Here is a 13,975-nt window from a genome sequence, read left to right as displayed (position 1 = left end):
GCTCCATCTGCCAGAAAAAGCAGGATCTCTCAGTGGCAACCCAGTGTAATTCCACTTCCCATTCACATTCCGACATGTCACTCCATGGCCTCCTCTACTGTCACGATGAGGTCACACTCAGGTTTGAGGAGTAACACCTTATATTCCATCTAAGTAGCCTCCAACCTGATGGCATGAACATTGATTTCTCAAACTTGCAGAAATGACCCCACCTTCACAATTTCTTATTCCCATCTCCCTCTCTCACCTTCTCTCCTTACCTGACCATCACCTCCCTCTGGGGTTCCTCCTTTTCTTTCTTCCATGGCCTTCTGTCCTCTCCTATAAGATTCCCCCATCTCTTTCACCAATCTACTTCCCACCTCTTTACTTCAGCCTTCTCCCCACACCCAGTTTCACCTATCACCTTGTGTTTCTTCCTCCCCTACCCCCCCATTCTTACTCTGACTCTTCATCTTTTTTCTCCAGTCCTGATGAAGTGTCTCAGCCTGAAACATCAACTGTACTCTTTTCCATAGATGCTGCCTGGCCTGCTGAGTTCTTCCAGCATTTTGTGTGTTTTGCTCTTTTTTCTGTACATTGGTAGCACTTGCTGGTTATTAGAACAGAAATAACCAGGAGCAACAGTAAACCCCTCAACCCCTCAAGCCTGCCCTGCCATCCATGTACAGAAATCAGTCCCTTCAACTCATGATGCCTGTGATGAACACAATGCCAAATTAAAGTAATACTTTCCTCATTCTGTACATGATCCATACCAAATCTATTAGAATATTTGAAGAAATAATAAGCAGGATAGAAAAGGAGAATTGGTTGATGTTGTGTACTTGGATTTTCAGAAGTCCTTTGACAAGGTGCCACAGATGAAGCTCATGGTATTACAGGAAAGATCTAGCATGATTAAGCAGTGGCTGGTTGGCAGGAGGCAAAGAGTAGGAATAAGAGGAGCCTTTTCTGGTTGGCTGTCAGTAACGTGGTGTTGGGATGGATTCTTTTTACATGTCAATGATGGAATTGATGACTTTGCTGCAAAGCTTGCAGAAAATATGAAGATAGGTGGAGGGACAGGTAGTTTTGAGGAAGAAATGAGGCTACAGAATGATTTAGACAGATTAAGAGAATGGACAAAGAAGTAGCAGATGGAATCCAGTGACAGGAAGCGTTTGGTAAAGCACTTTGATAGAAGAAATGAAAGGATCGACTATTCTCTAAATGGAGATGAAATACAAAAATCTGAGGTGCAAAGTGACTTGGGAGTCCTTGTGCAGGATAAGGTTAATTGGCAGTTAAGTCTGTGGTGAGGAAGGCAATGCTATGTTAGCATTCATTTCAAGAGGACTCGATTATAAAAGCAAGGATGTTCTGTTTAGAGTTTATAAAGGACTGGTGAGGCCTCACTTGGAGTATTGTGAGCAGTTTTGGGCCCCTTATCTTGGAAAGGATATGCTGAAACTGGAGAGAGTTCAAAGGAGGTTCACAAAAATGATTCCAAGAACCTCAATGTAGTCAGATCTGGTAAGTATTTTCATCTCTAAAGAATAATGGTGAACTAGATGGATTTTTACAATACTGTAATATAGTACTTTCAAGATCCCTGTTATAGAAACCAGCTTCATACCTGTTATTTAGTTATCTAGTTTCAGATATCTTATTGGCCATGCTGCTTTTTGAACCCATGTCTCTGTTCCATTGCCCAGACTTTGTCACTGGAGACCACACAGAATGTGTCAGAAACAAATGTGCTTGGACAATGAAGATAGGTTGAGTGAGCTAGAGCGTTTCTCTTTGGAGTAAAGGAGGATGAGAGGAGACTTGATAGAAGATAAAAGACATTGATTGAGAGCATAGCCAAAGACTTTTTCCCAGGAGAAAAAGAGGTAGTGGCAGATATATTCAGGTAATTAAAATAACCGTATCACATGGATGATATAAAAATGTAGAGCAATGTAGGATGACAGAGTTAGATTGACCTTTGAGGAGATTCAAAGATCAGCACAAAATATTGGGCCAAAGTGCTGTTATATTGGGCCATACTGCTCTATGTTCTTAAATCATTGCTTTGTTGCCATGGTTGTGAACAGCCATTGGAAGAATTGGTAACTCAGGCTGGGAAACCATGGAGTGTGGACCAGCCTTTCCCATGTTCCGATTACCATGTTGAGAGGCACTGTTGAGATGCGTGGGCTGGCTCTGCTGGAGGTGTTGCCTTGCGATGCAGCACTGGAGTGTTCGCTCCACACTGGAATCTTGTTGTGAAGGGAATCCCGCGCCTGAAACAAAGCAGGAAGGCGAAGAATGAGGTGAAGAGCTGCAGGTGGTTAGATATCTCATAGGTACCCATGGGACTGTGACGAGATCTTAAGGTTTATTCAATATGGACTGTTCCTTTAGAAAGAGAGAGAGTGTGTATGTGCTGATTCAGAGAGAGAGCACTGAACAGCCCGTAATTTGCCATGGTTACGGCAGGGCGGAGCTATATGATGGACAGCTGGCATTCAGCATATTTGGGATATATACAAGATCAACTGGCTTTTCAGACACACGGGAGACACTGACAAAACAGACACTGGATGAACTTTGTGTGCCCATGAAAGGGTGGGTTTTGCTTGCAGTGTGGAAACGGGGTGACCGGTGGGAAGCTATCAGTGTGTTTAACCCTTGCCCGGGTTGATACCTTCACCGCGTGGTCACAGTCGGTGACTTCAACAGGACTTCAGAGGACATCATGGAAGAATCGATGGCATCGGCTTACTTGGAAAACAAATCACCTCTCTCTCTCTCCTCAATTCTACTCAACTCAATATCATGAACCGAACTGACTTTATACCTATACCATCGTAAGACTGTATCATTTACCACCTGAACTTGAAGGAGTTTGGGGTTTTATATCTACACACTTATATATGCATAAACACTGCTAACCTGTTGCTTTATCTGGTTTTATTACTATATTACATAAATACTATTAAATAGTGTTTTGTTTATAGCAAAACCAGACTCCAGGTGTGTTGCATTTCTGCTGGTTCTTTTAACCCATTACGGGGTACATAACAGTATCAATCATGTGACTCCATACAGACCCGAAAGGACCTGTAGAGATCCACATGTGAGGCTCTGGTCTCAACACTAGCAACGTCTAAAAACAGGAGAAAATCTGCGGATGCCAGAAATCCAAACAATGCGCACAAAATGTTGGTGGAACTCAGCAGCCTCTGCACCACCTAAGGGAAAGATAAACAGTTAATGTTTTGGGCTGAGACAGGACTGAGAAAAAAGATCAGAAGTCAGAGCAAGAAGGTGGGGGGCAGGTAAGAGGATAAAGTGAGAGAGGGAAATGGGAATGGGAGAATGATAAAGAGGGAGGCGCAGTTACTGGAGAAGCAGTTACTTGGAGAAGCGGGTCCCACTGATATACAGGAGGCCACAACAGGTGCACCAGATACAGCAGATAACCCCAAAAGACACACAGGGGAAGTGTCTCCTCACCTGGAAAGACTGTTTGGCGCAAGTGAGGAACAAGGTGTAAGGTCAGGTGGAGCACTTAATCCACTTACAATTATGTACCAAGAGGGAGATCAGTGGGAAGGGACAAATGAACAGCAAGTCGTGTAGGTTGTGATCTAGGCAGAAAGCAGAAAGTGAGGTGGGGGAGGGAGGAAGGGAAAGACATGCTTGTAGTGGGATCCCAATGGAGAAAGCAGAAGTTATGGAGAATTACATGTGGGATGTGGAAGCTAGTGGGTAGAAGGTAAAGACAAGAGGAACCCAATCCCTAGTGGAGCAGCAGGAGGATGGGGTGAGGGCAGACATGTGCAAAATGGAAGAGAACGCAGGTGAGGGCAACGCTGATGGTGGAGGAAGAAAGCCCCTTTCTTTGAAGAACAAGGATATCTCATTAGTTCTGGAATGAAAAGCCTCATCCTGAGAGCAGATGTGGCATTGATGAATTGAGAGAAGGGGTTAGTGTTTTTTCAAGTAACAGGATGGAAAGAGGCATAGTCCAGGTATCTGTGAGAATCGAGTTTATAAAAGATACCAGTGGGTAAGCTTTCTCCAGAGATAGAGACAGAGAGGTCAAGAAAGGGGAGGGAGGTGTCAGAAGTGGACAAGGTACACTTGAGGGCAGGGCGGAAGTTGGAGGCAAAGTGAATGAAGTTGATGAGCTCAGCATGGATGCAGGAAGCAGCACCCAGTCATCCATGTAACATAGGAAAAGTTGGGGAGTGACACCAGTGTAGGCTTAGAACATAGACTGTTCCACATAGCTGAAAACAGGCAGGCATACTGGGACCCATGCGAGTACCCATGGCTACTCCTTTTGTTTGAAGGTGCCCATGGGCACTTGCATGGGTCACAGCTATGCTTACTTTTCTGTCAACCTTAGAACTTTTCTTACATCGATGACTCAATTGGTGCTGCAGACCACTATCAATACTGCCCACACCCGCACCTCTTCCACTTTATGCACATCTGCCCTCACCCTATCCTCCCACCACTCCACTAGGGATAGGATTCCTCTTGTCCTCACCTACCATCCTACTGGCCTTTGCATCCACCACATAATTTTCCATAACTTCTGCCATCTCCAAAGGGATCCCACCACCAAACATATCTTTCTTCAAGGATCACTCCCTACACAACTCCTTTGTCCATTCATCCCTCCCCACTGATCTCTCTCCTGGGGTACTTTTCCTTGCAAGCAGTGCAAGTGCCATAACCTGTCCTTACATCTCTTTCCTCACTGCTATTTAGGGCCCCAAACAGTCCTTCTAGATGAGACGACACTTCACCTGTGAGTCTGTTGGGGTCATCTTCTGCATCCAGTGCTCCCATTATGGCCTCCCAATATAAAAATGAAGAGCTATGTAGAATGGTAGAATTACATTGATCTTTGAGGAGATTCAAAGATCAGCACAAAATATTGGACCAAATATGTGAGACCCAACATAGGTCAGGAGACTACTTCACCAGCGCCTACCAGTCTGCCAGTAAAGGCAGAATTTCTGGTGGCCACACATTTCAATTCTACTTCCCATTCCCATTCTGATATGCCAGTCCATGGCCTCCTCTACTGCTGTGCTGAGGCCACACTGAGGTTGGAGGAGCAACACCTTATATTCCATCTGGTAGCCTCCAACCTGATGGTATGGACATTGATTTCTTGAACTTCCAGTAATTGCCCCCCCCCCCCAATTCCTTTACCATTTCCCCATTCCCCTCTCTTACCTTATCTCCTTTCTTGCCCTCTGGCACTCCTGTCTTCTACCCTCTCCTATCAGATTCCCCCTTCTCCATTCCTTAATCTCTTTCACCATACAACTTCCCAGCTCTTCAAAACCTCCCCTCTCCAGGTTTCACTTATCACCAACCACCGCTTCTTCCTCTCTTCCCTCCATTTTCTTGTTCAGAACTCTCATCTTTTTTTCCAGTCTTGATGAAGAGTCTCAGCCCAAAACATTGACCGTTTACTCTTTTCGAAAGATGCTGCCAGACCTGCTGAGTTCCTCCAGCATTTAGACAGGCAACTGCCTGTCTATCCTACATCAGTATAAAGTGAAATTATTATCAAAGTGCATATACATTCAGTGGCCATTTTATTAGCTACACCTTTACACTTGCTTGTTAATGCAAATATATAATCAGCCAATTATATGTGAATGAACTCAATGCATTAAAGCACGCAGACAAGAGTTGTTGTTCAGGCCAAACATCAGAATGGGGAAGAAATGTGATCTAAGTGACTTTGACTGTGGAATGACTGTTTGTGCCAGGCAGGGTGGTTTCACTATCTTATAAACTGTTGATCTTCTGGGAATTTCACACACAACTGTCTCTACAATTTACAGAGAGTGCTGGAAAAAACTAAAACAACATCCAGTGAGTAGCAGTTCTGTGTGTCAATACGGCTGGTTAATAAGAGAGGTCAGAGGAGAATGGCCAGACTGGTGCAAACTCTACAAGGTGACAGTAACTCGTATTACAGCAGTGGTGTGCAGAAGAGTATCTCTCAACACAACATCTCAAACCTTGAAGAAGATGCCTACAACAACCGAAGAGCACAAACACACACTCAGTGGAAGTGGTCAGTGAGTATTAATTTATTTGTTTGTTTATTATTGTAATTTATCATAATTTTTACTGTTTGTATTGCTGCCACAAAGCTACAAATTTCACAACAGAATTCACTGATAAAAAACCTGAATCTGAATCAGTTCTGTCTTTTAAGAGCCATAGGATGCGGCCGAGTTAATACAAAATGATTATTGAACAACTTTCTTCCATTTACTTGTAGAGCATTGAGGATCCTAAACTTAAAAGTAAGTGTTGTGCTGTAGAATACTCTGAGGAAGCAATGCTGACCTTAGTATAGAAACTGAGGAAGTTGCAGGACAAGTGGAAGTGTTTCTCCACAAGGAACCGATAGCGACGGCGCTCCTCGGCTACAACTAGCTTGTAGCTGTTCTGGAGGAATGACTGCATGCCAGTCTCGAGACTGTGGAACTTCTCCTGAAACAGAAAATGAGCATGTTTCTGAGAGAGGGAGAGGAAGTCATAATAATAATAATAAATGTATTGATAGAGCACTTTTATGTGGATGAGGTTTCTCAATGGGAATCGTTTGTACAAATATGACAATAAAATCAAAATAGACATGAAAATAAAAGACAAAAAGATGTTAGTTAAAAGCAAGGTTAAGTAAATCTGTTTTGAGGTGGTGTTTAAATATGTTAACTGAGTCTGCATCCCTTATAATTTTAGGTATTTAATTCCACAGTTTAGGAGAGTAGTTCAAAAACTGACTGATAATTATCAGAGATACTGCATTTCTTTGACCTGACAATTATCTTTTGAAGGAGATAATTTAAGTTTAAGAGACTGGTGGAAAAAGATCAGAAAGCTCCAGCAGGATTAAAATACAAAACTGTTATGTCCCAGACCATTCATGAGCTTTAAAAACAGGGAAGAAAACTTTAAAATCAATTCCAAAAGATACAGGAAGCCAACACAGAGTAACTAGGGTGGAAGTGAAATGCTTCCTCATCCAGGTTTTGGCTAAAAGTGGCATTCTGAATGAGTTGAAGTTTATCAGTAGATTGCTTTGGAAGGCCAATGAAAAGTGCATTGCAGTAATCTAGTCTATTCAATATGAAGGTGAGAATTAGTTTTACAGCATCAGTATGTGACTGAAGTGAACATACTTTTGCAATATTTTTTAAATGTAAAAATGCTCCTCCGCTCGCTTTTTTTTAATGTGGGATTTAAAATTCAAATCAGAATCAAGGATAACACCCAGGCTTATTATTTCTGATTTTGCAACTTTCCAAGTTTATCAATAAGTTTTATCTCTTTTGGCTTTGGGACCAACCAGGAGTATCTCAGTTTTATCTTCATTTAGTTTCAGGAAATTATTGCTCATCCAGTTGTTGATTGTAGCCATACCAGAAGTCTGAGAAGTTAAGAGTGTTATTGGAGGGTAATGCAATTGTTAGAAAAATACATAATTCACGACCACCAACATTGAACTGGGGTTCACTTTAAGAAGCTGTTGTAGTGCGATGACATAATTATGTAAAGTGCTTTGTGTTCAATGTTTGGATTACAATAAATAAGTTGCAACACAAAATGCCTCTGCCAGTTTATTTATGAAGACCTACATTGGTGACCCTGATGTTCTAGAATGATTCCAGACTTATTGAACATGCCAGCCAACGTTGAAACTGCTAGAGTTTTGGAAGCAAAATGCCGCTGCTTGGTTTGTACAAGCCGAGGCCTAATTGGTGCTGTGAGAAATCCCCACCACCACCAAATATTTCTATATGGTAGTGTCATTCAGTAACTCCACAGTTATGAGTGTGATGAGTCTACAACTGCCTGTACACGATAAATACTTACTGCTGAAAACTCACCTTTTATAGACTTCTGGACAAACAGTCTGAGTGCATCACACAGTTTTTCGCCTTGCCCAGCTTCAGCGATGCTAAATGGTCAGAGCTAATAGACCATATGCTGTCTCTCCTGTCCCTCATTTCATACTTTATTTTTAAAAAAGTTTTCGTGCAGCAGCTGCCTGATCCAGTTCACATACTCTTACTAATGCACCTGTGAAAGACTAAAATGGCTGACAGTCTACACTCACCCAGGCAGTGATGCATCATTCCTCCTCCTTTCTCTATCTCACTAAGCCCAGTCAACAAGGCACCCAACAAAGGATACCCGCAACTGCGAAACAGACAACACCGGGTCTATGTTTTCACCACACTTGCTTTGCTACAAATGCTAGGAAGTGCCAACCACCTTGCAGTTTTGACAGTGCCAGCGCATCAGAGGTTCCACCTGCTAGGTTCATCTACTGTTCACTGCAAACATCCTTCAAGGGCAACACTTCCTGTATAACACGGTTGCTCAATTGTAATGGGGGATATCAATATGCAAGGGGATTGGGAAAATCTGGTTGGTGTTGGTTTGCAGGAGAGAGAATTTGTGGAATGCCTATGAGATGGCTTTTAGAGCAGTTTGTGCTTGAGCCTACTTGGGGAAAGGCTATCTTAGATTGGGTGTTTTGTAATAATCCAGATTTTATTGGAGAGCTTAAGGTAAAGGAACCCTAAGGAGTCAGTGTTCATAGAATTATTAAATTCAGACTGCAATTTGTGAGGGAGAAGCACAAGTCAGATGTATCAGTATCACAATAAAATAAATGGAATTACAGAGGCATGAGAGAGGAGCTTGCCCAGGAGGATTGGATACTGGAGGGATGATGGCAGAGCAGAGATGGATGAACTTTTGGGGAATAGTTCACAAGGCGCAAGATAGACATGTCTCACAGAAATAGTTCTCAAATGGCAGGAGTAGGCTACCATGGCTGACAAGGGAAGTTAAGGACTACATAAAAGCCAAGGGAAGGGCATATAATGTAGCAAAAGTGAGTGAAAAGCTGGATGCTTGATGTTTTTAAAATCTAGCAAAAGGTAACTAAAAAGCCATTAGAAGGGAAAAGATTAAATGTGAGGGTAAATCATTGGACTCTGGCATAGTACCAGAGGACTGGAAAATTGCAAATGTCACTCCACCCTTTCAGACAGGAGGAAGGCAGCAGAAAGGAAATTAGTAGGAGGTAGTGAGTGGGAATAAAAGGATCTTTTTCCGGTTGGCTGCCAGTAACAAGTGGTATTCTGCAGGGGTCGATGTTGGGACCGCTTCTTTTTATGATGTATATCAATGATTTAGTTGATGGAATAGATGGGCTTGTTGCCAATTTTGCAAATGATACAAAGATTGGTGGAGAGGCAGGTAGCATTGAGGAACCAGGTAAGCTGTGGAGGGACTTAGACAGATTAGGAGAATGGGCAAGATAGTGGCAAATGAAATGCAATGCTGGAAAATGCATGGTCATGCACTTTGGTACAAGAAATAAATATGCAGACTATTTTCTAATTGGAGAGAAAATCCAAAAATCTAAGAGACCGTATGCAAAATGATCTAAAAGTTAACTTGCAGGTAGACTCAGTAAAGTGATGAGAAAGGCAAATGCAATGTTAGCATTTATTTCAAGAGGTTTAGAATACAAGAGCAGGGATGTGATGCTCAGGCTTTATAAGGCACAGGTGAGGCCTCACCTTGAGTACTGTGAATAGTTTTTGGCTCCTCATCTAAGAAAAATGTGCTGGCATTGGAGAGGGTTCAGAGGAGGTTCACAAAGATGATTCTGGGAATAAAAAGCTGATCATATGATGAACATTCGATAACTTTGGGTCTGTACTCGCTGGAATTTAGAAGGATGGGAGGGGGACATCATTGAAACCTTTTGAATGTTGAATGGCCCAGACATGATAGACATGGAAAGGATGTTTCCCATTGGTGGGGGAGTCTAGGGCAAGAGGGCACAGCCTCAGGATAAAGGGCCATCCATTTAAAAGAAGGATATGGAGAAATTTCTATAGCCAGAGGGTGGTGAAATTTGTGGAATTTATTTTCCACAGGCAGCTGTGGAGGCCAGGTTACTGGGTGTATTTAAGGCAGAGCTTGATAAGTTCTGGATTGGACATGGCATCAGAGGTTACAGGGAGTGGGGCTGAGAAAGGGAGAAAAAAGTATCAGCCACGATTGAATGGCGGAGCAGACTCAATGGGCCAAATGGCCTAATTCTGCTCCTATGTCTCATGGTCTAAACTAGCCAATAATATAAAGGTGGATACTAAAAGTTTTTTTCAGTTATGTAAAGAGTAAACGGGAGGTGAGAGTTGATATTGGACTCCTGAGAGAGGTTGCTAGAGAGATAATGGGTGCATTGGTCATAATCTTTCAAAAATCACTTGATTCTAGCATGGTCCCAGAGGACTGGAAGATTGCAAATATCACTCCACTCTTTAAGAAGGGAGGAGGGAAAAAGAAAGGAAGTTATAGGCCAGTTAGCCTGATCTCAGTGGTTGGGAATGTGTTGGAGTCTACTATTAAGGATGACGTTTCAAGGTACCTGGAGACCTATGATAAAATAAGTCAAAGTCAGCATGGTTTCTCTGAATGGAAATCTTGTTTGATAAACCTGTTAGAGTACTTCGAGGAAGTAACAAGCAGGTTTCACAAAGGAGAGACAGAGGATGTCATTTACTTGAATTTTCAGATGGTATTTGATGAGGTGCCACACATGAGGCTGCTTAACAAGTGTTGGGAAATGTATGGTAATGCATTTTGGTAAAAGGTACAAAACTGCAGGCTATTACCTAAATGGGGAGAAAATTCAAACATCAGAGGTGCAGAGGGACTCAGGAAACCTCATGCAAGACTTCCAAGAAGGTTAATTTACAGGTTGAGTTGGTGGTAAAGAAGACAAGTGCAATGTTGGCATTTATTTCAAGGGGAATAGAATATAAAAGCAAGGAGGTAATGCTGAGGCTTTCTAAGACACTAATCAGGCCACACTTTGAGCATTGTCAACAGTTTTGTGCCCCATATCTCATATATAACCATATAACAATTACAGCATGGAAACAGGCCATCTCAGCCCTTCTAGTCCGTGCCGAACGCTTACTCTCACCTAGTCCCACTGACCCGCACTCAGCCCATAACCCTCCATTCCTTTCCTGTCCATATACCTATCCAATTTTACTTTAAATGACAATACCGAACCTGCCTCTACCACGTCTACTGAAAGCTCATTCCACACAGCTACTGCCCTCTGAGTAAAGAAATTCCCCCTCGTGTTACCCTTAAACTTTTGCCCCCCAACTCTCAACTCATGTCCTCTTGTTTGAAACTCCCCTGCTCTCAATGGAAAAAGCTGATCCACGTCAACTTTATCTATCCCCCTCATAATTTTAAATACCTCTATCAAGTGCCCCCTCAACCTACTATTCTCCAAAGAATAAAGACCTAACTTGTTCAATCCCTCCCTGTAATTTAGGTGCTGAAACCCAGGTAACGTTCTAGTAAATCTTCTCTGTACTCTCTCTATTTTGTTGACATCTTTCCTATAATTCGGTGACCAGAACTGTACACGATACTCTGAATTCGGCCTTACCAATGCCTTGTACAATTTTAACATTACATCCCAACTCCTATACTCAATGCTCTGATTTATAAAGGCCAGCATACCAAAAGCTTTCTTCACCACCCTATCCACATGAGATTCCACCTTCAGGGAACTATGCACCATTATTCCTAGATCACTCTGTTCTACTGCATTCTTCAAGCCCTACCATTTACCATGTATGTCCTATTTTGATTATTCCTACCAAAATGTAGCACCTCACATTTATCAGCATTAAGCTCCATCTGCCATCGTTCAGCCCACTCTTCTAACTGGCCTAAATCTCTCTGCAAACTGAAAACCTACATCATTATCCACAACGTCACCTACCTTAGTATCATCTGCATACTTACTAATCCAATTTACCACCCCATCATCCAGATCATTAATGTATATGACAAACGACATTGGAGCCAGTACAGATCCCTGAGACACACCACTAGTCACCGGCCTCTAACCTGACAAACAGTTATCCATCACTACTCTCTGGCATCTCCCATCCAGCCACTGTTGAATCTATTTTACTACTTCAATATTAATACCTAATGATTGAACCTTCCTAACTAACCTTCCATGCGGAACCTTGTCAAAGGCCTTACTGAAGTCCACATAGACAACATCCACTGCTTTACACTCAACTTTCCTTGTAACATCTTCAAAAAATTCAGTAAGATTTGTCAAACATGACCTTCCACGCACAAATCCATGTTGACTGTTCCTAATCAGACCCTGTCTATCCAGATAATTATATATACCATCTCTAAGAGTACTTTCCATTAATTTACCCACCACTGACATCAAACTGACAGGCCTATAATTGCTCGGTTTACTCTTAGGACACTAATTAAACAATGGAACAACATGAGCAATACGCCAATCCTCCGGCACCATCCCCGTTTCTAATGATATTTGAAATATTTCTGTCAGAGCCCCTGCTATTTCTACACTAACCTCCCTCAAGGTCCTAGGGAATATCCTGTCAGGACCTGGAGAGTTATCCACTTTTATATTCCTTAAAAGTGCCAGTACTGATTTCCGGTGACATCATCGTCAAGAATGGCAGCTTAAGTCACTAGCTCCTCTGGAAAAACGCGTATTAAGCCCCGTTAACCCATCAAATATAGTATTTTTCAAAAAAATATTTGAACTGAAAAGAGAGGCAAAAATGGGGAAAAACAATGGAAATAAAAAAAAGCAACATGCGGAGCCTGCGGCCGAGAGGAGTACAGCGAGCAGCTCTCCTACCCGACCGCGTGCTAGTGAGGTGGACGCGGGGCCTCATTCAGGCAAAGTGGCGAATATGATCAAAATTCTGAAAAAGATAAAGGAGTTCCAAAAAGAAATAAAGCAGCTACATGATATTAAGTCAGAGCTCACCAACGTCAATCAAAAAATAGCAGTGGCAGAGACTCGAATTGAGAAGGTGGAAGATCGCGTTCAAAACGTTGAACAAATACTGAGTAAGATGATAAAAATATTAAATCACCAAGAAGGTAAACTGCTTGACCTGGAGAGAAGATCGCGGCGGAAAAATATTAGAATCTACAACTTTCCCGAGGGAGCGGAGGTCTTGTCTATGACGACCTTTAATGAACTTTCTGAGTTTGTCAGAAAGTTGTTACGCTCAATAATAGTTAAATTCCTTTGGTACAACACCAAGGCGGAGATTCTACTAAGGGACTGGGGTAAGAAGAAAGTGTTTTTAGATGATAAAGTAATATATTTCAACCAAGATTACCCCCCCTACCACGGTCCTGCAGAAACGTAAAGAATACTCTGAAGTAAAGCCAGTACTAAAGCAAAAAAAAAATTAGATTTCAAACTCCGTACCCTGCTAAACTTCGAGTGTTTTATGATGACGGGACGCAGTTGTACCAGACAGTGGAAGAGGTGACTACAGACATGAAGGCCAGAGGGTTGCCCGTCAGCGTGACCAAACCGAGAGAAATCCTGGCAGAGGAATTATCCCGCTCCGCTTGGGAAATAGTGTGAGAATCGCGAAGGCAGGAGACAGGAGAAGTATATCAGGAAGAGACCAGGAGTTTCCCAAAGACCTTACCCCCTTCGGGAAGAGCCATAAGGTTTAGATAACTTTAAAAATGTTGAGAAGCTAAACGGAAGCAAAAGTACACAGTGATATATCTATCTCGCGAAATACTTATTATAATGTGGATTTTATATTACTTAGTTGTTATTCTTTATTCACTCACTTACCCCTTTTTCCCAACCAAAATGAGAATATATATATGTGTATCTATGTAATATATATGTATATGTATGGATATATGTGTGTGTGTGTGTGTGTGTGTGTGTGTGTGTGTGTGTGTGTGTGTGTGTGTGTGTGTGTGTGTGTGTGTGTGTGTGTGTGTGTGTGTGTGTGTCGCACACGTATATATATGAGTAGTACACAGGGAAATCTTTTCTGTGTAATGGATTTGCTCACTGACT

At 42.2% G+C, this 13,975-nt stretch overlaps 1 protein-coding gene across 2 annotated transcripts in view; it reads right to left on the bottom strand.

Moving 5' to 3' along the window:
* Positions 1–13,975, bottom strand: part of LOC132383245 (brain-specific angiogenesis inhibitor 1-associated protein 2-like protein 2) — a 147,964-nt gene that overhangs the window by 63,537 nt on the left and 70,452 nt on the right. For both annotated transcript variants that reach the window (XM_059954181.1, XM_059954182.1), the window contains 2 exons: positions 6,361–6,507; positions 2,154–2,270 (listed from right to left, as the gene is read on the bottom strand). In XM_059954181.1, coding sequence (XP_059810164.1) covers positions 2,154–2,270; positions 6,361–6,507 — 264 coding nt within the window. The remainder of the gene's footprint in view (positions 1–2,153; positions 2,271–6,360; positions 6,508–13,975) is intronic.

Source organism: Hypanus sabinus, chromosome 29, assembly GCF_030144855.1.
Source record: "Hypanus sabinus isolate sHypSab1 chromosome 29, sHypSab1.hap1, whole genome shotgun sequence".
NCBI classification, from domain to species: Eukaryota; Metazoa; Chordata; class Chondrichthyes; order Myliobatiformes; family Dasyatidae; genus Hypanus; species Hypanus sabinus.
This window is presented reverse-complemented; position numbering and strand designations above follow the sequence as displayed.